Raw genomic sequence first — 25,045 nt, forward strand, 5'->3', positions numbered from 1 at the left:
CACACACTTATAGATTTTTATACCCTCAGTTCAGCTGCTTCGAAGCACCCTCAGTAGTGTAAATCATTGTCTTTTCTATTGACAAGGGGTTATCTGGTTTGGACCATCTCAGGAAACTGATTGATAATCAGGAAATACTTAAGATTAGGGAGTAACCCAAATACTTGGGAGCCAGCTTGAGATTCCTATGGGTGGCAGATATACTGATGGGATATCTCATGGTTTCTTCAGAAACAATAGATAGCTTGCAGCATCAGGATTTTGGATTTTTACATGTTGTGAACAAGCCTCAGCTTAGCATGACTTTTCCAGATCTTACCATAGTTTTTTAACAGACTTAAGGCAATTATTGGAGTGTTTATAACCTTTGGGCAGGAGGACTTCCACCAGTCATCCTGGGAAAAGCATGACAACACCTGTGGTTAGGGCTCCAATGGGCTGGACGCTGCGATGAACCCTTAGCCATTGTTCAAATGTTGCCCATACCCCCCCTGACTCGGTCTCTTGCCTCAGCATTCTCTAACCTGGCAACCGAGTTTTAGTCAATCAAGTTTAAATAGGCCTCCCATAGTGGGACCAGGGAATGTACGGCCCAAGATGCCTATTAAACTTAGAGGTGTGTGTGTGTCTGTGGGGGGAAAAGTCCTTTGTAAATCCACATTAGAACTGGTCTGATAAATGCTGAGCTGGGTGTGTGTGAACATGGGTTGATTAGCATTTGGAGTACAGATTCCCCATCATGCAGTGCTCCCCTGCTTCTCTGGTCCCAGAATTCACTGCAGTCTCTGCTTCAGGCTTTCTGTTCTCCATCTCTCATGTAAATGAATGGTCATTTGGTTTCATCTGGGATGCAAATGAGACCTAGGGCAGTTGTTTCACTCTTGTCACCCTTATCTGGGGGGTCTTAGGTGCGTCTCTCACTGCATCTTAATCAGTTTCGTTTATGTAGAGGAGGGGAGGGAGGGTGAGTCCTTTGTGAGTCAGACAGGCTGCGTCCTGTGCCAGGGTTGCCCGAGAACACAGAGCTGAGACGTAACAGCGTGCACAGAAATGCAGCTTTCAGCAACGCTTCCTCTAGTTTGAATGAAGTGCACTCTAAGTGAAAAAGGCTATCAAACTTTTCAGAGATAAAAATCCATTTATTTCTTTGCTCTATCCCAGTTGCTCATTTTTGGGTTGTTGGGTTTTTTTTTTAAATCGTCTTGCTCACATTTTCCATAGTTAGTGCAAAATTACAACTTCTCTATTTTATGGGATATTAAATGCTTAGAGAAAACCATTAAACTCACAAGGTTAAAGTAGAGCACAAGCATGAAGACTACCCTGTGACTTTTCTCCACTTGCATCCTACCAGCTTCAGTCCCTGTGCTATCTATCTAGTCACATTAACAAGATAACTCCTTTGAAAGCCTGAACTACAACAGGAATAAGCAGAAAAGGAAGCTTGGAGGTGAAAATGACTGTACGACTAGTATCTTTCACCCTGTCAATCAACAGATTTCATGTACCAAGCCACGGTGCCCACCATCGTTGCGACTGCCCCGGTTTTATCACTCAACATTCCAGGCTACTTCTGAAACATTCAGACAGTTCCATATTCCTTGCAGAAATGGATCTCAGTTATCTCCTGGTAATTGTGAGTAACAAAATCATCAGTCTCTTCCTGTTTACTTCTACACCTAGACCGCACATGCTACAGTCCTCAAGCATGTGGATACAGGAGGATTGCCTCTCAAGCCTCCTATACTTGAGGTCCTGTCAACATGTAAGATACTAACACCTTTTGAAGCTCACATGAGATAAATTACACTCTGGCTGAAGCTTTCAGATTTCATCATGTCTTAGACAAGTGCAGCAATTTAATTCCTTACTTCTCATGCCCCCAACTGCACCTAGCATATTCAGATGTACACAGGGAAACAGTGCTTTCCTTCACGCTTGACAGGTAGCCAGCCTGAAGAGATTGGATCAAGACTAGAGTGGACACACAGAGACCTTTTCCTTTTGCGGTGCTGTCATTTGTATTCTCCATGCCCAAGAGCCCAGGCAGACAGCCAGTGGCCCACAGAGAGGGTTATCTGTCAAGTGGCCCGGTGCCCAGCTAGCATTCCAGCTCTGGAGAGAGTCCTGGGAGGCTTTCACTAATTCTTTTATTCTTTCTTGCCTCTTATGAACTCCCACCAGCACTTGCAGTCAAGTACCATTTTTGCTTTCCATGCCTCCCCCAGCCCACCCCAAACAAGGCATTTTGCTACTGCTGATGATCCTGCTGCTTTGCTGATTGAGCTGGCTTTGCAAGAGCTCGTTTATACCTTACTTTGTATTGTGGGAAAGGGCGATTTTCCCCACCCTCTGTGGCTGAGTGGATGGTGCCTGTATCCACCTCCCAATCTGCCTGCATTTCCACCCCCCTCCCTCCCATCAGGTCCAGCCAGTGGCTCTCTAGGCTGTGCTGAAGCCACCAAAGCCCTGAAGCCACCATAGCCCTCAACAGTGAACATGTACAGGTTGTCACTTACGTATTGCACACTGCCATGGTCTGACAAGACTCTCCTGTACAAAACTCTGAGATTGTACTATACTGTAAATTGATGTGGTGGAAGAAGGTGGTGGCTGAAAAAAGAAAAAAAAGACACAAATTCAGCGATATAAACCACTTTTATTAACACTGGTAATCCCCCTAATAAATTGTTAAGTAAAATAAGCAAGGGAAATGGCTTTATCCTGTACTTGTGCTTTTGTATGCATTCAGTCTCCTTTGGCCAAATCCTGTTCAACTTAGTGATTAAGTAACTGCGGGGTTAAACAAAGATGAGGCATGAATGGTTCTGTTTTCCTTTAGCAAAAACACTTCAGCTCCGCTCACTCACTAACCAGCGAGAATGGAAATGTCCCAACAGTAAGCTTCACCTGTGTAGCCAAATGGCCAACTCTTTCGACCTCAAGAGACTTGCTCAGTCTTGTTGTTTTAAGTTGGATTTAATGCAGTTTTTCCTGCTATGTTTAAAGCACACACTGTTACACTGTGCTCCCTTGTAAAGCACCTCAGCTCTCACACAAAATCAGCATAACAGTAATTTAACTGAAGAGCAAGGGAAGGAACTATTACAAATTAATTTTAAGAGTTTTAACTGGCACAATGTGTCAGCTCACAGGATTTAAATCCTGCTCCAGAGAAACAGGACTAGAGTGGTCTGGCCAATTCCTAATGAGCACTAGTATACTTTGTATTAACATACATTTGGATTTACAGGAGGTCCTAAAGACCTTCTAGGCACTGTTCAGATGCATAATGAAACTGTCAGCACTCAAAAGGCCGGCAAGCAGTTTCTCAGGATTAGCACCAACTGCTCAAGAAATAACCATGACTGGGTGTAGCTTCAGGTTAGGGCTAGTAAAGCTGTCTGAACAGCAGGAGGCAGGCAACTGGTCAGAAACAAGAGACAATGGGGTACTGATGCAGCATTTGCTCACAGAATATAACTTTTAGTCAGCCACTTGTATGAGGACTGAGGACATTCAAGCTAATTCCACAGAGATTTGGAAGGGAATGGAGAAGAAAATCCAGCCAAAAGTTATATGCTGCCTGCTTTAAAAAAAAACCAAAAAAACAACAACAATCTGGGTGATTCATTAGGACTTGCCTACAAGTCAGACTTCTTAAAAAATGTTTTTAGAACACCAACACCTCCAGCCATAAACATGTCGAGTCAGCAGGCTTAGCAGACCCTTCAAAAGGAAAATGATGGCCCTCAAGAGACCTCTAAAGAGGTTAATGTCTTCATCAGCGAATCATTGAGAGGGGTAAGAAGGGGAAGAATACATTAATGTTTCTACCCTGAAGAGTGCAGCTGGTTTGCACCAAAACATTTTGGGTAAAGAGAGATGTAATAACTGCAACAATATCAAAGAATACTAATACAAGCTGTTAAGATGCAACTGTTATGTCTGCATGAGCCTGTAGTCAATGAAGTGCAGTGAAACCACTCGAACTCAATCTGTTTCATTCTTAGGGTCAAAAGTTAGGGCAATTTAGCTAAATTGTATCATGCAGATTGACATGCTTCCAGCAGCTTCCCTACCCCTTCTAGAGCAGCTATAATAAAAATGTATGTTTCTCCATACCCTTAGCTTCCCTTTGAGATACGCTGACCAACATTACATAATAATCATGTTAAAACATTCAGTGATTATTTAAGTGTTGAAAACAGTCGATAGGAAACCTGAAAAATAAGAGGCTTTCTGGGTATGGATGTCAGGCTTCAAGCTGTATTCATGTTACTTACTGTTACTGGCTAGCCACTCATTGAGATCTATTTCTCGCGGTAACATCACTAGTTCCTTGAATTCAAAGTCAGTAATTCTGGACTTTGTGTATTCTGGCTCTAGATAGAGTTTCTTCTCTTCTGGCGCTGGCTTTTTACCATTTGGTTTTCCCTTGGATTTCCTGCAAAGGAACGAAAATGGAAAGGAAAAGCTACCATTAGTCCTGGAAAGCACTGCAGTGCTGACTATCTAATTTCTCCACCGCATGTTTGTCTCCCATTTGCCTGCATTTGCTGCTCTCTTTTGTAGCACATCATCTGATTCATTCATTTCACTGTTAAAGAGTTCTGCACAGATCCCTGCCATTTGAACTAGCAAAGAATAGGAATGTACTGTATTTACTTTAATATAAGATGACCCGCTCCCCCCACCATCAGCATGAGGGGGAAATCCCCTTGTCTTAGATTTGCATACAAAGTGGAAGGGGAAGCAGGCAGCTGATGAGGCTCCAACTCTGGCCCTGTCAGGGACAAAGTCAGACCCACAGCCTCCTCCTGCAGCTTCTGCCCCCCCTCCCTCTTCCCTCCTTCCTAGCTTGGCTCAAGGCTCAGGCTGGGGTTTCTTTTGGGGAACTCCTTCACCTGCCCTGGACACTGCTGCAGGGCCAGGCAAGGGCTGAGCTGCCATGTGCTGTGCTGCAACTTGAGCAAGGTCAGTTATGGGGGTAGGGGTGAAGGGAGGAGAGAAGGGGAAGAAGCAGAGACTGGGGGAGTTGAAGGGGGAAGGGGAAAGACTAGGAGCAGGGGGGAAGAGCAGAGGCTGTGGAGCTGGGAGTGGGGAGTGCAGGTGGCAGAAAGACTGCAGAGGGAAGAAGTGGACAGGGCAAATAGTGAGGGATCCATCTGACCTCCCCCCCCACACAAGGAATTCAAGACAACCCTCCAATACTTAGATTCTATACCTGGAAAATTATAACAAAATTTATATAGAATCTAATTATTGGGCGGGGGGGTCATATATTCAGGGATGCCTTCTATTACAGTAAATAGGGTAACACCCAGGAACTCTCATATCTGAAGGTCACCTGCCTTCAGCTTCAGGTATTTTGCATCTCTCTCAAGTTTCTTGTATTAAAGAAAATGCAGGTAATTAAAAACAAATACAGTGAAAGAAAGTACACACTTTCTTTTAATTATCATGCAAATTTGGGGTTTCATCTTGCAGACTTAGTCATTATAGATCCTCTAATCTATCTTGTCTATTTGGCCTGCAGGCTCTTTTCAGGCACTGACAGTTTCATTAGGCATATGGACAGTGCCTAGAACAACACGGCACTGGGGCCTTTAGGAACTCCCATAATGCAAACATATATTAATATGTCTGTTGTATACTACAACAGCATTTAGTACTTGCTATTGAAGGGGGTATGTTGAGGAGGAATAAAACAGTTCAGATCGTTACACGTGAAGTCAGTGGTACAAGTAAAGGTTTCATAATCAAGGTTTCCCTAACACAGCCAGATTAGAGAAGATCATTTTTGAGCAACAGCATTCCAGTCCCAGGACTCTACTGAGAGGTTTTCTAGAGTGAGCATGGTAGGCAACTGTGCAGTGAAGATTAAGATAAAACCAGCTCTTGCCATTTCAAACTGTGCCCTTGTGTTCAGGTCTACTGGACAGAACGACTTGATGCATTAGATCACATTTCAAATCACCCAACATCTCATACTTCAGCTATGAGAAATTTGGAAGTGCACAGCAGATACCAGTGCAACGGTGTTATGGAACCCATCGCTGGGGTTTTTCTAAAAGGCAAACAGCCACATGCTACAATGTGTATTTACATACAAGACATGTTATCTTTTCCCTCTACCTTATTGAAGAGAAACCACCTACCCCACCATTGCCACAGCCTTCCTCAGAGTCCAATCCCAAGAATCTCAATCCAAACTATAGTACTATGCCTGACTGTCACTAACTAGGGTCTGAATGTGCTAATACACCGCCTTTTCAGGAAGCAGCATGCAGACTCCAGCTTCTGTGCATTGGTCTCCCATGTCTCTGCAGACACAAAGCCAACCTAACTGGAAGACTCAGCTTTGGTGCTGAGCAGGAGAATACTGCAAGTACTGCGTGCTTAGCACTGGCGCATACATTCTAGGACAGCTGATACCAAGATTACTTTTGATCACACTTGGTTAGTATAAACTATGCTTCTCAGAGCTACATGAAGAGCCCACCTCTGGAGATCAAGGCAGCAAGTTTGTCAAAATTAACCCTGATTCTCTCCCAGGGAAATCCGACTTCACTTTCGTGCTACAAACGGGCAGCATGCAGACTTCAAAGGAATCTTCAAGCAGTGCCCTTGTCCGGATGCATGGGAACTGTAATTACAACTGCAGAAGACCCTGTGGAAACCATGATTTACAGCTCAGTAAAGCCTGAAGGAAGACTACAGTGTCTCCCACTACCAAAGAGACGAGGATTATCAGGATTTAACTTCAAGGAATAAACCTAGGAAGAAGAAACCAAAAAACAATTCACATGGCCCATGCCATTATTCTGCACCTTTGTATGGGAGACCTAGACTGGTGTTATGCTCTCTTACTCTGTGAGATTACAAATATATCAGGGGAGAGCATCAGGGGCTAGGCAAACAACTATTTACCAAAGTGTCAGACCAGATAAGGTGAAACGTCTTCACAGTTTGTGTGACCAGACTCTGGGTTAGACTCCCAGCAGCGGTGGTGCAGGCACCTACCCTGGAGATCTTCAAAAGGAGACTGGACGCACACCTTGCTGGGATTATTTGACCCCAGCAGTCTTTCCTGCCCAGAGCAGGGGGCTAAACCTGATGATCTCACAAGGTCCCATCCAGCCCTAAACTTATGTGAATCTGTGAGATGGCAGAAACTAGGACAACCATATGGGAGTGCCTCACAACCACATCAGTTTTACACATAGCACATTGTCTTTTTTCTGACCAGGACCAGCAAAAGTAATGGGAAGAACTTGCAACTTGCTTACTGCCTTGAGAAAAGACCAAGAAAAGAAGCAACAGAGAGATCATCTTTGCTGCAAAGGACTCCCTCACCTTGTTTGTCTGAACATTGTACACACGCATGCCATGTGTACACACATGAGTGTTTACAAGCCACAGAAAACACTATAGGAAGTCTCAAGCTTACGGAACGTGGTTGTACTTCATCGCAGTACAGTAACAAGGTTTAAATTTCCTGGCTGTGAGACAGTACTTTTGTGACCCAAAGTATTATATATAAACTAAGAGAAGTGGAACAAGAAGGTCAACTAAATTTCTACCTATGCAAAAACTAGCTAAATTTATTATACTGCTTATCTCACCCAGTTCCTACCATGAGCAAAATTGACCAGATCAAGTTTATAAAAATCTAGAAGAAGGTTTCTTTCCTGAGTTCATCAAATTAACAGAACCTGAACCATGAACTAATTCTTCCAACTATCACCCAAAGAGGCATTCTGCATTGGGCTTGGGTTCAATTTCTTCATATTAGCACTGTAAGCATGCCTTACAGTGGAGGCATTAAACACAGAAGAGCTGCAAAGTAAAACCCACACCATTCCAGGTACTGAGAACAAATGGCTCGTCTTCACTTTGTTTGCTACATCTTATTTTATTCTCCAGGTGCAAAAAACAAAAAGTCTAAAATAAGCAACTGTTGCTCTGAGGGATTTTAAAAGCAGCTATGCAGGTATATTTTACTTATGCTCAGTTCCTAGATCTACTCAAAGACTCCCAACTGCTGTGGAGTGAAAAGGTTGAGCAGCACCAGAAGACAACAGCCTTTTGCAGTAGCCAGCCTCTTTTTTTAAAATCAGACTACCCTGTAAACATAGGAGCAGCCTGTTTGACCTCTTCCTTGCGCAGGAACGCCACGCTCAGACTTGGAACCAGCTTATCCTGATAGAAAACAGCATAAATCCAGTTGAAACTATGTGCTTCGCCCCAAGCTAGCCAAGAGGACTCCAGGCAACCAATTCACTTTGTTCCAAGCAGAGATCAGTATCCCCTGCAACACGCTGCTCAAACCAACCCAGGCAGGTTTTGTGCAGTGCTTTCACATCTGCTGGGCACCCGTAGCAGAAAAACACTGTGCGCATGGGTTAAAAATCTTATTTTAGGAGGATTCAGAGCATTCACAACAGTAAATAGGGGTCAGTTTTCAAAACTGAAACCAGTTCAGAACTGGAGAAACTGCACAAGTGTCCTCAATCCTAAAGGACCATCATGAAAAAAAAATAAAAATAAAAATTGCTAAACCACTATTGGCTCATACTAATGGAAAGTGGTGCTCCAAGGAGAACAAAATGTGATCCTTGTCTCGACTTTAGGACACTATGACATCAAGGGCTGGAGACAGGGTGGAAGGATACTGTGCCACGTCAGCCAAGAACAAACTTGCATGAAGAGAAGGATTAAGAAAGCCTGTCATGAAGGGCTGGAGGTGGGGGGAGCAACCACCGCAGAAAGCCAGGCATGGGGAGATTGAGGTTCATTCAGTATTCAGTGAATAAGAAGTGGGTTGTTCCTACCCTGTCCTTGCACAATGCCTCTTCCCCCTCCAAAAAATAAGATGTTCTCAGTACAAAGCAATTTACTTTCACTGAGTTAGCAAGTTTCTGAACACAAATTGCTATGTGCCATCCTTCATAAAACCTCTAGCTCTTCACATGTAGATTAGTTACTCTGCTCAACTGGCGTACACAACTACTTTGTGTCATTGCAGAGTTAAAGGATACTAAATCCCTCTCTACAAAAACCTGGGCTCTGAATCTCAAGCATCTCAGAAATGAGCTTCCTGAAGACCCTTTTCAGATGTCTTGGTCAGTCTCCCAAAAGGTGAGTGGACGGCCAAAACTCTGCCTGCCAAATCAATGTACCGTCTTCAATACAGAAGCTTTATTCAGTCAGCAAAAACTCTTGAAAGTCAAGCTGCAGACAACGGCAGAAAATATTTTGCTAACCTTTTGCTGCTGCTGAGTGCTGAAGAAAGCCTACAAAAGTTGTTTCTGCTGGATAATTCTCAGGGTGATGGTGCAACAGTAGTACGTTATTTATGTGGAAATAATATCATTTTATATTGCAGGAAAAAGGCAAATTTAAGAGACAAGTGCATCAAATTTTACACTTGCCAAAACTGCATATCTTCTTTCAAAGGGGCACACCTCAAATTGCAAAGCAATGTTCCTGGCCTATTAGCTGAGCTGAATTAATTGTATTATCCAAGTGTCCCAGGTGCAAAGTGCCATTTCTAGTTTGCAAGCTGGTCATCACAAGTGTGTGGGTTTTTTGTGTGACCGCACTCACCACACAAACCAGGATACCACCAGGCAACTGCACTGTGGAAAAATACATTTCTTAAGCAGGATAACACTTAAGGAAGAACCCACATTAATTGTGCTGCAAGCAAACTGCTCTCTCAACCTGGTATTACATATTCAACTAAATGTTCATAGTGAATGTAGTTACCTACAAATATAAATTAACAAGCTCTCTGGTTTCCCCTGCCATCCCCATTCATTTCATGTTTGGTTACTACACAAAGTTGTTTCTAGGAAACACCTATACCTCCAACACCAATGCCATATGAAGCATCCTTTATACTCCTTTTTATGCATGTTATAAAAGGTTCGAGTCAAGAAGATCTTTCTGATTTCTTGATTTAATTTTAAAAAATTAAGGAAAAAATAAGAGTTTTACATGGCTTCTTCCACAATATCAGAGTGCACACAGCAAGAACTCACACAGCCTTCAAATACAGCAACCTGCTTATGATGAGAATGGCACAGCTAGGATGCATCCTGGGGTTTTTACAACTTGCTCAAGAAATATCTAACACCATTGCCTACCTGGAGGAATCCTGGATCCAGTGTTTTGAAGGGATACATAGAAAATGGGACCTCTTGAAGAGTAGCCACATGCTGCACTACACTGCACTGTCAACTCTCTATACAAACCGTGTCTTGATTCGGACTTTACACCTCCATTCAATGGGCTTTACCATTACCTCCACTTACTATTCAGGATTCTTTAACTTGGGCCTGCAAAGTTTGCAAAAGCTTTTGTCTTTTGCGCACACATTTGGTGGGTACAGTTAACAAGTCAGATAATCCACATTTTAATTGATATTTAGCATATACTGAAGGATTTAAAGGAATTCCTTTCCTGTTGGGATATAGGAACAGTTTACTTCTTTCCACCATCTACGAGAAAATACAGATCAGCTCTGTTTACTAACAGGGAAGCAGGATTACAAACAAATCTCTTTCAGACAACTGTCCAAGTAGAACGTTATATCCAAAGAAAAAGCTTAGCGGAAGAAAGTGCCACAATATGAACCATACCATATCAAGAGCGAGGAGGGAGGGAGGAGGGACAAGAATAAAGATAGGAGACTGTCAGTACACAGGTCACTATGTGAAGAGTTTTTGAAGAAAGTAAACCGGCTCCAGACAGACAATACATTCATTAAAGCTCTGCTGCTTCTAGCTGGGCTGCCATACTCTCAGCTTTGTACTCAGCTGAGAAAACATTTCAGCTGGACGCCTGCCTAGATCTTTTCAAGAGAAACAGGACATAGAGGACAACTGCAGCTCGCAACAAGCCAGCTGAGTGGCTTTGATCACTTTCCTTAACCAGCCACATTCTATTTCTTAAAAAGATTTAATAAAAATGTGAACACCCTGCACCTCAGGTCCCAGGTCTATTAGCCTAATTCCATTAAATCAAGATATGGAGCTCCTGCTCCCTCAACCCTTCTTCCATTTGTCCTCAGTTTGCAGTTCAATAACATTTTTGACCTAAACACCGCCTTTTGAGTTGAGTGTCTTGAAAACAAAGTACAGGTATTAATTCAGCCCCGTGCTCTTGCAAGGTATTACCCTTGGGTCACAGGTGGAAAGTAAGATGTTCAAAGCCTGTACACATTAGGGCAGGGGTGGGCAATTATTTGGGCCCACAGGCCACACAGGCAGTTCTGGGGAGCGGTCACAAGCTGGTCTGTATCTCCCCCACCCTTGCAACAGCCCAGAGCCCACATGCCCCAAAGCTCCTCCCCACCACAGCCACCAGCACCCAGCAGCAGCTTGACCCCTGTCTACTCTGGACTCACCCTGGATGGAACAGACCAGCTCTCGACCAGCTGAAACCCATGCATGCAGCCCCAATCCCGTGCCTGCTCCAGACCACCCGCCCATACAGAGCAGTGGTGGCAGCTGGGCAGGGGCTGCTGCTGGGCATGGAGGAAAAAAGTGGCCCATACCTCTGGCTGCTGCAGGCCTTTCTTGCTGTAGCTGCGTGGAGCCCGCACCCAGGCTGCCTTGTGGCTCTGCTCCGCCACTGTCACTGATGCCTCCGGGTCACCTAGCAGGGCAGCCGTAACAGTGGAAAAGAGCCGCAGGGCAGCCCAGGTGCAGGCTCCAGGTGGCTGCAGCAAAAAGGGCCCAGCAGCAGGAAGGGTGAGGGGCCGCTTTTCCCCTATGCCCAGCAGCAGTGTCTGCCCGCCCACTGCCACCGCTGCTCGGGGTGGACAGGAGGTCTGAAGCAGGCGCAGGGCGAGCTGGGGCTGTGCATGCAGGTTCCAGCTAATATGGAGCTAGTCCACTCTGGCTGGGGCAAGTCCAAAGCAGGTGCGGGGCGGGCTGTACGCATGGGTCCCTGCCAGTACCATGGGGCTGGGGCCAGCAGCAGCAACCAGGAGGAGCTGTCACTGCCTGGGCTGCCTAGAAATGTGGTTCAGCCGCCAAGCTGTCCCAGCCTCTATGGGCCTGATTTGGCCCGTGGGCCATATTTTGCCCATCCCCGGATTTGGGTATGGGTATATGAGCTAGTTATTGGGAGGTAAAGAAATGGAGAATTACTGTGCATCATCTGTTCTGCGCTAACAGCCTATGCATGCATTTTTTAAATGAAAGCCAATCTATGGAAACATAGCCCTCTTTCATTCATAGTGAAAGTGAAGTAAGCCAAGTCAAATTTACTTCATATGACTTCTGAATGACAGCAACTACTCAGGGGTTTAATGCTGCCTAACTAATCAGCTCTAAGATTGCCCTTTAGTTCGTTAAAAAAAATTCTGGTTGTTCCTGTGTAACAAGACCCAAGTTAAGCTAAAGGCAAATTAAATAGGGCTTAATCCGGTATAAATATATCTGCATCAGGGCTTTGCACCAGTTTAACTAGATCACACAGAACAGGCTTCAATGACTTGCCCAAAGACAGTCTGTCTCAAATTCAGCAAGTTACACTAGTCTCTACACACTAAGGCGCATACTCCTCTATTGTTCCAACATGTTACAACCAGGAGCATAATGTAGGGCTAAATGAATACTTGTACGTTGTTTTGAAGATGCTAAACTCAATATTCAGTGTAAGAACATAAGAAAGACCAGACTGCGTAAGAGCACAGGTTCATCCATAGCCCAGTGCCCTGTCTCTCACAGTGGCAGGGTAGCTCAGCAATGGTAGGTAACCCCCATTATCAGGGGGGCTGCTGTGTGACTTCTCACAGAACATATTTAACTCTTGAATTTCTTAATAATGACAAAATTCTACTCTCTGGCTCTTTCCTCCCTAAAAATTAACCAATTTTGATCCCATGCAATCATTTTGATCACCAGTAAAGAAAGAGGCTGGCCTATCTAAAGCCCTTTGAAAATCATCATCACTTTGAGAGTAATCTAAGTTGAAAGAGAAAGCAACAGAGAGAAGCAGAGAGCTGCAAGGCACAGCTCCAATGCTTTTCTCCCCTTCTGGAATGTGTACCAAGTTCTGATTCCAACCCAGTTTCAAACATGTGGAAATTGATATAGCAAGTCGGACAGGGACTCTGCACCAAGTTTCCCGTCTCTCCACTTGCAAATCTTAAAACAGCAAGCCACCCCAAATCTCAGGAAAGAAGAGACATTTCTAGCATAGGAACTAGAGTTAAGAAAGCAATAGAGTGTGGGTGACCAACCTGTAGTGCAGGAAGCCTCTGTGTGGGATATACAGCAGATCCGGGAGGGAGCGGAACCCAGACAGGGAGTGGAAAGTGAAGTAGCACGTTGAGTAGGTAGCACAGGAAAGGATGCAGAAAGCAGACCAGCAACGAGGCAGGGTTCACAGGGTTTAGAGCAGAAATCCTAGCAGAAGATCAGGCAGGGGAAGGGGATCAGAGTGACATTAGGGAGGGTGTGTGGCAAATTGGTGGTATTCCTGCCAAAAAGGTTGGTCCCCACTGAAACAGAATATGCTGTAGCTCTTTCTTTTTAAAAAAATCATTGATTTGCAATTCTCATTGTCATCCAAAGGTAAGAGTGAAGCAGTACAATCCTAAAAAACCCTACTAATTCAGGACAAAGCACCTTCTTTAACATAGAACAGCTTTGATTTAGTGACCTGATACCGCTTTTTTTTTTTTTTTTTTTTTTAAACTAGGCATGCAAAGATGGAACAAGAGAAAAAAAATCCTTTCAGAGCATTGCAATCAGTTCTTTCCAAAAGGTTAATCAGTTTAGATCTTTTCAAGAGAAAACAAAATGTCTATACAAAGGTCATGTAAACTCAGTTTGAGATGGAAACCTATATGAAATTGTTTAGCTACATAAAGAAAGAAAGAAAAAAAAGAGCCAGCTCCACAAGTGTATGTATTTACTAATAAAAAAATATTCTGAAAAAAAACGTTGAGCATTCAGAAATTGTCATAAGGAATTAATTGGTGAACTCCAATGCTTTGTTTCAAACTGAAATAACTATGTGGACGCTTTGCAAGCTCCAGAGAATTCAGAGCGCCAACAGTCCAGACATGACTCCATATTACATTTTACACACGTTTTACCATAAATATCAGATGATGTGTCAGTGTCTTGGCTGGTTTATCCGATTTATTCTTGAGATTTCAGAAGTAAACGAAAAGTTGTGTGTTTTAAAGCTCTTAGATAGAACAACTGATAAATTATTCTAGTGTGAAGTTTTCTTGCCAGACACTACCTTCTCAGTAGTCTCTAAAGACAGGAGTTGGCTTCTTAAAATGTAGCTTATGTGGAATTACACAGGCACTGAGCCAACAGTTTAATCGTGTCTTATAGGCCAAGTCTTTATTTGAATTCCTTGAAGATTTTTATGTTTTGCAGTGAAGAGAGCTCAAAAGGGATACAATTCAAAAAGAATATTATGATGAATATTTTACTCCCAGCTTCTCTCCACCTCCTTTCTCTGTGTAATAAATCAAGCAGGAGGTGAGGAGAAGGAGAAAGGGAGAATGAACCACTGGAAGAGAAGTCTTGCATTTTAAAATGCTCTCTTTGCAGAGGACAATCCATCCATAAGGTAGGCCAAGGCTTTACAGGGAATGTAGAGTAACTCTTATTGGATTACTTCATTGCAGTTCTTTCTCCCCACCTCCCCCCCATAACAGACATGGGAAGAAAACCCTAATAGACACTAGGCTTTGTTAGTGGAGGTATGCTACTGGTTAGTTCAATGGTGCTCAATATTTTGCCTCTGTGGCCAGAGGAGCAGCGTGAAGCCCAGCACCTCCCATGCCGCCACACGCTGAGATTGGGTCCCAAGGGGAGTGATGCCATCCACTCCCTCTGGGTTCCAGGGGAGCAATGCCACCCCTCTCACCCCCCCTACTGATTCTGGGCCCTGGCACTGGCTCTGCCTGGCCCTGTACAATGGGATCAGGTACTGGATCCAGCACTGAGGGCCCAGGGTTCCCCATGGGTCCAGAGATTTGGCAACAGGGGAGCGGTGCCACTGCTCTCCTGCTGTTACACTTCTGGATCAATGGGATGGATGACAGCACTGTAGACTGGATTTTGACTACGGCAGGAGGTTGAGCACCCAAGTTAGATTAAGGTTTTTCTGAACCAATTTGTCACAGAAAAGAAACTGCTTGAAACTTAAGATTTATTTCTTTGGTTTAGGTTGTAGGTGAGGAACTCTTTTTGAAACAAGGAAGACGCAGACTGCAGCAATGTTTTTAGAAGAGGTATAAGATGTGTTATACACTGTCTGCACTCCCAATTCTCAGCCACCCTTATCCATCCTTCCTTTCTTTCAACTCTTTAAAAAAAAAAAAAAAGGCTCAAAATAAATAGAGATAGGAAATGTAAACTTTCCTAACCCTTTACAACCACCCTCTGATAACTGCAGGCCCTGTTCATTTGCTTCCAGGTTTGGCAAATCAGCAGTCACTGCACTTGGAAAAGCAACATTCACCCACTACCTTTTCAGAAGCCTGAGACTACTATGTTACCTCTCCCTTCCTCTTTCTAAGCCAACACCTAGGCATATTACAATATGGTGCTGCTTTCGTCTCCAGAAGTTAACAGGTCAGCACAAGGAGGTGGGCTGCTGTAGCCTACATGGAGCCTCCATTTAATCTAGCAAGCAGAAAGAAATTACAATACAGCCAAGATGCTAGAGTGGTGGCTGCAACTTCACCGCTGCTTTGCGCTGAGTTATTCTGGTTCTCAGGCCTAGTTCTGTCCCTACTGGTAATATCTGGTCCCACGTTTCAAGTGTAGACTTTAAAATATGAATATCAATTCTCATTTCCACCTAGAACTTTTACAATCTCTGCTCTCTCCTATGCCTGATGAAGGGGGAGTGTGCCCGAAAGCTTGCAAATTAAAAAAGTAATTTGTTTGCAAATATATTATTGGTCTAATAAAAAAAGATCACCTCTTCCACAAGTTTTGATTACTTTAAAGGGCTAAATTCTAATATACTGTAATTTATATTCTTCCAGATTCTTCTGGTAAGGGTATGGACACACATGGCAACTGATCCATTCCCAAACTTCATTTTTTAGGAACCAATGTCCAAGTGTTGAGGTGCCTGCAGTGCTCTAGTGTTCAAAGTAGAAGGGCTACTTTTTTGGTGCTGAAGTGCTGTGTTTTGGACACCGGGGGAAGGAGACAGCATCCAGCCCAGTACGCTTTACAGTGAGCAAATGGGGAGAGGCATGGGTACACTCATGCTGAGAGTGCCAGGTAAAAGGTGACCTGCAGCTGATGCTCCATTTCAGGCAGTTTTAAACCAGTCTAAACAGTTTGTATGCCTGTCCATTTGAGGTTTAAACTACATTTAAATCGGTTTAAGTCCTATGTGCATCTATAGCCTGACTGGAGACTTAGGATATCTGGTGCTGAGCCCAGTACGGCAACAGAAGCCCAAGCAGATGCATATTTTCAGGAAAGGGAGGACAGGAAGGTCAACATGCAAAGGACATTTGGAAGGTAATAAGAGCAAGCCCAAATTCCATTGCAACATAAGCCAAAATTGCTCATAGATTGTCGTGGTCAGATTGTTTCCCTAGGGCTTGGCAAAGAGAAGCAGCCTAAAACTTTTTATACAGTACCTATCATGATTTCCTGCCTCCCTTTTCCTCCCTCTGACAGACCCCCATGACCTCAACATTTCATTCTTCTTCTCTTCCAACCTGGGTCAGTTCCAAAACCCGGGTAAGATGCAGCTCGAAGGGGGCTGCGCAGAATAAAATATCTTTGGCAGCAACCTTGGCCCTGCTTTTTCATTTTTGTTCTGTTTTTAAAAGTTACTAGGAGTTTGTTTAAGAGGAGGAGGAAAGAAGAATGTTCCAAGCATGCCAGGGAACCGTTTTTCTTCCCTATTCTCATAGTGGATCTTTCCCTTAAAAGGCAATCTTTGCTTGACCTCCGGATGCTGTGCTGTAAACAGCCCATGCCAAGGCATGGCAAGCATGTTAAGGATGACAAGTGCCATAACACTATTTCATAATGCTCCTTCTCAAAAAGAGCTTAATACAATTATTGACACAATTTCAGGCCAGACAAAGCTGTAGCTGGTTTCACTTTGGAATGGGAGAAACAGAGCATACCTGCAGTACATGGTATATAAGGGAACATGACAGTTTCCCAGTCCTACTGGTTTTTCCCCCCCAAAAAAGCCAAGTTTACTACACTGTTTGCACACAGTGCTTACATAGACCTGATGAGCCATGTTAGCTGCCTATCAGAACAGCTGCCTTTTGATACAAGAGGCTCAATTACAAGTATTTGCTGGCATCCAGATACAGGTACTACACTGTACTAATTTCCAGCTTTCTCCCTTGGTTCAGCCCTCAGAGGAACAACTAGAGGCAAGGCTGGGCCTGCAGACATCTCAGTTAATGCTACAAGAATGTGTGGAGTGCACTTTGTGGTAAAACATGCTGGACTAGAGCTTCCTTTTTATTCCTGCCTACCTGCCAGAACTCCTCCCCTGCCTAAAAGTAGAGGATGCAGCTAACTTCTCCCGTCATCCTGATGACTGGCTTCTGACTGTATAATTAACATTTCATTCCTCTGAGTTCCCTTACAAGCAACATTTGCTGGGGAGTTGCATGTATGAGTGGTGACAAGGAATTCATTAGGGAAAGGAACAGAAAAAAAATTGTGGACTTCTTTACAGAGGCCAACGCTGAAACAGAATCAGCCACTTTCAACTGCTCAAACTACCCAACACAGAAGCTGCAGCTGGGTGTCAGTGACAGCTTCCCCAAGTCCAATGAGGGTTGCTCCCTCATGTCCAAAAAGGCTGAAAACCACTGTGTTAGACAGCAGAGGATGTGCACACTAAAAAAAGAGCTTGTTTCTCAGTTCCACGTGAATTTGCAGGGCCAGAAGTTCGCAAGGCCACTTTTTCCATTGGTAAACTGAGCAAACCAGTCTGGAAATTGAGGCTCACAATCATGGTACTTCACAATGCCATATACACTTTTCAAAGCACAACCATGGTTCAATAGCAGGGAACTGTTTCACCATGGCAACCTGGCTTCAGCACTCAAGACTTTCTGCTGCTATAACCTAAGACATGCACACGCAGACAGATTGCTGTTTACACAGAGGAAAAGCAGGGTTCAGACAGGTTTCCCTTTGTACTGCTGCTGTTTTACTTTCTCCATTGTCGTTTTTCCTTTGCAAACACTTACACCATGGGAGAAACTTCTGACTAACAGCACCCTAACTGTTTTTGAGTGTTACACTAGCTTGCGGAAATCCTAATCCAAAGCAAATACACTAGAGCATGGGTGAAACACATGGACCACGGGCTGGATGTGGCCTACCATCTGGCCCCCAGTGGAGACCCAGATGGGGCACAACGTGTGCCAGCCCAGCCCTGAGGACACGGCCGGGGACATGCTGTGCATGTAGGGCCTGCCCCAGCTGCTTCGGGACTGTGCTGCACAGGTGAACATGTGCAGTGCGGATCCTGGAGTGGCTGGAACAGGTTCAACCTGCAGCACAGTCCAGCTGGAGAAGTGTAGCATGGATCCCAGACTAACCAGTGCAAGTGCTGTGCTGCCCACCCTGGCCAGAGAGCACCACATGCAGTGCATGCCCACACCATACACAACACCTGCTCCAGCCAGTCCAGAACCTGTGCTGCACGTGGTGGCTGCAAGCACTGCATACACTGTGGGGCCCAGACTTGCTTGAGCAGGCGCTATGTGCAACACAGTTCCCAGAGCAGGTGCTATGTGTGGCAGTCTGGTTGCAGTAGGCATCGTGGCACCTCCTCCAGCCAGTCTGGGATCTATGCTACATGTCCCCGACTGGACTGCGCTGCACATGGTGTCTGTTCTGGCCACCCTGGGATTTGCACCGCATGCAACAGGTCCCAGACTGGCTGGAGCAGGAGCCAGATCTGGTATACTGGGAAAGAGGGGAGGGTCTGTGGGTCCAATCCAGCCCCTGGGACCAGATGATTTTGATACTCTTTCATTAGAGATGAAGGCCACCCCAGCCATTTCATCCATACCTATCTACCAATACCTATGTCGAAAGGATATAAGTGCATGCAGTTTTTTTGTACCTGTAAGCCAATTTTATAACCTCTTTCAAGTAAATAAGAATCTTTAAAAGTTTTTACAAAGATGCCCTCATGACAAAGGATTGTAGAGATCCCACAGCGCTGCCCCCCAACCAGTTAACAAGAGTGCTTGTTTCAATAGCTGAGCTCTTTAAACACAATGTTTTGCAACACAGTGAAACATGTCAGTTCTAAGCTGAGCTCAGTCATAGCTGTTGTTTCTCTTCAGCTCCCCAGAGGGGAAAAACAGTAAAAGGTTGTCTAACTTCTGGCAGGACCAGGCAAGTTGCAACTATCCAGGCATGAAAAAAGTGACCTGAGTTGGAGTATGTTTACCTTCTCTTGTTAAGGGCTGGAGGGGAATGGAGAGGGTGGGGAGGCAGGCTGGGACAGAAACTAATTTTTCATATCTGCCTCCTTTTATCTTAATACCTTCAAAGCCCCACAAATGTCCAGCACAGATTTAAATTTAATTGTTGAGAAAGTCAATTTGTGCTTGAACAAATGGTAAATCAAGAAATAGGCCAGTGGATCCACTGTGCAGGCACAGAGGTTGTTTCATGTCTGATAAAGTTACAAAAGAACTTAATCCTTACCAGAAGGATGCCAGGCCACCTTGGAGGACCGTGTGCACACCTTGGACACTCTTTGCTTGCCTGTTTCCATTAATGGCAGAATTTCACTTTACCGTTCCCTTTATGTTACTAAGAAGCTAATTTAATAGCCATGTGACGTCAACCAAATGTGCCAAGTATAGGTTTGGTCTTCCTGTTGTGAAGAACAGTATGTTTCTTTGGGTGGGATTTTCACAATCATTTTTCTTAAGCATTTCACAGGCAATTCTATACCTCTACACCTGCGTACTTATTTTAAAGCACCAGTACTTCTATGTATGCGTGCCTCTATATGCTGATGTTGGAAGTTCAGTTGCACATAGAAACACTAGGAATTAGACAGCTAGGCCAAAACATACATGTATGTGAAAACTGAGAAGAGACCCACCAGAAGATAGTTGTTCTTTCCTCACACTGTACCTGTTGGTGTGTTAAATCAGAAATACCACATTTACCCGAATTCAGGACAACTTCAAATTTAAGACGACCCCACCAGTAACTAGATTCTGTCCATGGGAAAATAGTAAATTTGTTATAATTTTCCATGTAGAGAATCTAATTAGTGGAAGGCCGTCTGAAATTCACTCCCCCCTCCCACCCCCCAGTTGTGGTGGGGAAAGCAGCAATGGTCCAGACCCCCGCCCTTTGTTCCTTGTCCCCCATGCCTGTGCCTACCCACCCCCTACTGCCTGCACTCCACCATGTACCCCCTACCACGTCTCCTGCCCTTGCCTAACCCCCACTCCCTGCTTTCCTCTTTGCCCCCCACACGCCTCTACCTGACCCCTGCTAGCCATGCCCCCGTCTTCCCTTGTGCCTACTAAACCTCCACTCCCCTACCCACTCCCCTTACTTTCCCCTTAGCTCTGCTCCTCCAAGGCAGTTAGCAGCAGCAGTGTACCCTGGCTCTAGCCCAGCCCTGCCAGGGAGAAGCAGTTGCAGCTCCCAACCAGGCTGGGTTGGGACTGTAGGGACCAAAGTAGAAGGCAAGGGGGGGAAAGGGGAGAAAAGAGTGGGGGGGACATCTTACCCCCCACCTCCCATTCCGTTCTCTGCTTTCCTGGCTGTGAGCCCCCTCCCCCACCAAATGAGCTACTCTGGCCTCGGGCAGGCAGTAGCTCAACTCCAGCTTTGGCCCCGAGTCTGAGGCTGAAGCTGGAGCTGAGCCAGTGCCTGCCCCAGCAGGCAAGCTTCTTTGGGTAGATGTGATATCTTTTATTTGACCAACTGAGTAGCTGGAAAAAATACCTCAGGCAGGTATTTGAATCCAAGGTGAGCCCCACCTCCCTATGCTGTACTTGCCTTTGATTAGACTAAGTACGGTAAAATGCATAAACATTTAACAGGAAGGGTATTTAACTGCTGGAAGTTCCCACAGGTTGTGTAAGATTTTCCAACCATGGCAAATGTTAAAAATCAAGCTTGGATGTTTGTTTTTCTAAGAGATATGCTGCAAATCAAACAAAGGGAGTCTCAATGCCTTTTGCTGTACAGCAGGTCAGATTAGAAGATAGAGACAATCCATTCTGGTCTTAATCTATTAAGGGTTCTGGTAAAGAGAAGAGCTAAAACCCACAACCAAAAGATATAGCTAGTCTCCACGGAGATGGAAAAGGTCACAGGGTCAATTTAATTTTAATACCCTGATTAGCGTAGGGTTTGTGCAAATCATTTACTAATCCAGCAATACAGATTAGTAATTAACTTTAGAACAGAAGTCTGTGATGTGGATCTCTTCCCATTTTATCTGTTTGCACACACCTGTTTTGACACTTCCCAGAAAACTACTCACATTAAAATCCCACATTACATATAATACAAACAAGCAGTGACTTAAAATTTAAAAACCTTGCCTATAGAATTATATTTAGAAGAAAGGATTATCTGACTGATTGATAAAACACACCACAGAGTATTATAGTTTTAATTAATAGAAGTTATACCATACCAACTGGGGAGCGTTAATTGGTTTGTAAGCAGGTAGCAATTTGCAATCCTAATTAAAAGTGACCCCTAATTTCTAAATTTACAGAATACCCTATGGGAGACTAAACAGCATTATTAAGAACATCCTTGTAGAGATGCATAGAGCAGTAAGCAAATAAAATAGTACCCCAAATTTTGGAATGCTACCTCAAAAAGGCTTACTGAAATGGAGAGTTCACTCCTTGAGGGAGAAGCTGAGGCATAATGTCTATTTTAAATGGGCTGTCATATTCTTGATTAATAATTTATGCATTCAGTTATTATAACTGCACATGAATGGCCAGTTATACCTTTAACTGGTCATCCAATTTTTTGCCATTAGCCAATTTACATGTACAAACACTGTCAAACTCTGCTTGCACTCACTGAGATGACAAGGCATAAATAAGGGAGGTGCATTATTGCTCAGGTTACTTGTTCTCAAAAATCATACCTTAAAATGGGATGATTGCAGCCAGCTAATAATTTTTAACTGCATCTTGCCCTGTCTGCAACAAACACAAAGCTGGGTTTCACTTCAGGTTAGATAAAATCCATTAGGTGAACATTTTACAGTACAACTTTCTTCTTGCAAAGACACAATCTTACCAGTTACTCCATGTTTCAATGTGCATAATGTGCTTTCTAGTTTTCAGTTGCGTGAGTTTGTTCATTTGAGAGAACTGTAGGATAAAATTGCCCCAACATTTCCAAAACTGGTCTCACATGAACAGTTCATCAGGTGCTTCCAGTTGCTTTGCAATAGTTTCTTTACAGAAACCACTAGGCTCAAAATTCCTAGGAATTTCACGTGAAGAGGAAAAGAAGAAGAATCTTTGAACTTTACAGCTGGGATCAGAGAGCAGGTTAATTAACAGGGCTGGGAGTAAAATGTCAATCACAAAGCTTGATTTTGGAAAGGTTTGTATGCTGCACCTGGGGGTAAAGAGATTGACTGTTTAAAATAGAAAACAGCAAAAAAACAGAAATGTTTTCAGATGAGACTGAATCCAGTTTGGCATCTTGCACATTAAATATTACTTTTCAGATTCTATCTGTTCTGTACGACTCGATTGAAGCATCAGTAGTTTTAAAGAGACAAAACAAGTGATACCTACCCTCACACTTAAAATTGAGGGCTGGGTTCTTAGTACACAGTTTAAGACTAAAGTCTAATTAAAATTTCTTCATATCAGCACTCCTAGCCCTGATGCTTAATATACATTTCCATCAGTTTTAGGTACTCTTCAGCACATGCTAAACCCCACTGCCCTGATCAGTAATGCGAGTAAAAAAGATCCCTAGTGAATGGAGGTCCCGCCCCTCCCTGTAATTTTAAATTGGATCCTACTGGCATCTGAATTTAAAACCCAAACCTACTAATTCATTTTAGCCCCTGCCCCTGTGTTAAATTTATAGTAATTCCTTCTCTATGAAAGAGGTGCTAAGATCATTTTCTCTGAAACTGCTCTTTGGAAATGTAACAACACAATACTAAAATTCAGGCAGGGGAAAAGGGGGCTGCCTGCTGTCACTATCTGCTTTGAACCCCTAGTTTGTATGTGTGTATAATGCCCCTGCACTACCATGCCTTCTCCCACAGTGTTGCTTCAGTTAGAACTATCCTAAAATCTGTTAAAAATCATCCTCTCTTCACCCATTCAAGCAATGGCCCTGACACACTCTGAACTAAACCTAACCCCAGAGATGGGAGAAAAGATGGGAAGACTGATTTTAGCCGGAAGTGCCACTCCAGTACAAACACACTATTACATCAGACAGATTTCCATTGTATCCGTGTCCTCAATGGACCTTGTGCAGATCTTTTAAAGATTCGCGTTAACTCAGAAAACCTTATCTTCCTTTAGAGTGGATGGCAGACTAATCCACACACCAGGAGATTTCCTTTCATGAGGAAAAGTCACCAATTATTTCGTTGAGAATGGCCATGATTAAACCAAAGCACTATGAATGCACGCAATCTTTTCTTTCCTCTTTTCCTGGATTTAGTACTGGCAGTGCAAGTTAAATCACTTTAAAAGTTATGGCGCTTTTTTTTTTTTTTTTTTTTTTGGTAACGTAAAGATATAGAGGTCTTCACAGAAGTTTTGAGGTACCCAGTTGTGCAAGCCATAAAAGTGAGATTAGAAAATTACTCATCTGAGCTATACAATGGATGGATTTATCTGTCCTGAGTTACATCATCTCAGTTAAAAAAGCCATACATATATTAACAGGAAAAGCTCTGGTTTGCAGGGGGGTAGGGTGGGAGAGTTTATACAAAGTGAACAAACCTGGCATAGATGGCTATCACACAATATTTGGCGCATACCTGAAATATGAGAGAGACATACCCTTTCCAACATCAGGGGAGACAGAAAGATGTGTCATTAAAATGAGAGAGAAAAAGAAACCAACCAAGGATTTCAATGAGCTCCCAGGAAAAGGAACACAGTTTATTTAATGTCTTCTAAGTACAGGAGAGCTCACAGTCTAGGAGAGAGGTTCCCAAACTTTTTCTTCTTGTGTACCCCCTTCCAGATTTACCAGCTGCTTGAGTACCCCCACCAACATAGGGTTTTATACTTTAGACCCTTAAATGCTGGTTATTTTTATAATGACAATTAAATCTGCCATTACACAAATTTATCCCGTGTACCCCCCAGAGATGTCTTGCATACCCCCAGGGGGACACGTACCACAGTTTGGGAACTGCTGGTCTAGGAAGAAGTTAAGAGAAGCTAAAACCTAAAGCAATTCCTATAATGAAAATCTTAACAAGAAATCAAGAGCTAAAGGATGGCAGAACCATTCAGATTACTGTGATCTAGTCTTATCCTCAAAAGACAGGATCCTGAAAGACAGAAAGAACCTCAAAGATGCATCTTCGGATAAGAATACATCAGGATTATCAGATCCCAAAGAAGTACTGCTACTCCAAACTCAGACATTCTTCCTCTAATAGTACAGAAAAAAAATATTTCATACAGAAAAAAGAATTTTAATAGTCATATCCCTCTGGTTACTATTTCTCAGGAGGCAAAGTATGTAACCAACTCTTCTTCATTTATCTAACACCAGACAACAGCTCAGTTTTATAAACGCTTGAGTCATGACATTCCTGCAAGCTAGTACGCAATCAGTAGACAGCCACCTCAAGTGAGACAGAGGACTGTACGACTCAGTAGGTTGGTAATGGGTATGGACCTACTCAAATTGCAACTTCTGTGGAAACCATAAAAAAGCGGTTTCTACAATTTTGCACAGAATCACTGGAAAAAAGACTTACTAACAATAAAATGCTGGCTCCCTGGTGGGCTTTGCAGCATACCCGGGGGGGG

The 25,045-nt window shown here is 43.7% G+C and overlaps 1 protein-coding gene across 6 annotated transcripts in view; it reads right to left on the minus strand.

The window, feature by feature from the left end:
- Positions 1-25,045, minus strand: part of MOB2 (MOB kinase activator 2) — a 252,972-nt gene that overhangs the window by 14,179 nt on the left and 213,748 nt on the right. For all 6 annotated transcript variants that reach the window (XM_025207908.1, XM_006026887.3, XM_025207909.1 and 3 more), the window contains 2 exons: positions 4,287-4,447; positions 2,520-2,613 (listed from right to left, as the gene is read on the minus strand). In XM_025207908.1, the coding sequence (XP_025063693.1) occupies positions 2,520-2,613; positions 4,287-4,447 (255 nt within the window). The remainder of the gene's footprint in view (positions 1-2,519; positions 2,614-4,286; positions 4,448-25,045) is intronic.

This window comes from Alligator sinensis, unplaced genomic scaffold (assembly GCF_000455745.1).
Source record: "Alligator sinensis unplaced genomic scaffold, ASM45574v1 scaffold5_1, whole genome shotgun sequence".
Taxonomy (NCBI): domain Eukaryota; kingdom Metazoa; phylum Chordata; order Crocodylia; family Alligatoridae; genus Alligator; species Alligator sinensis.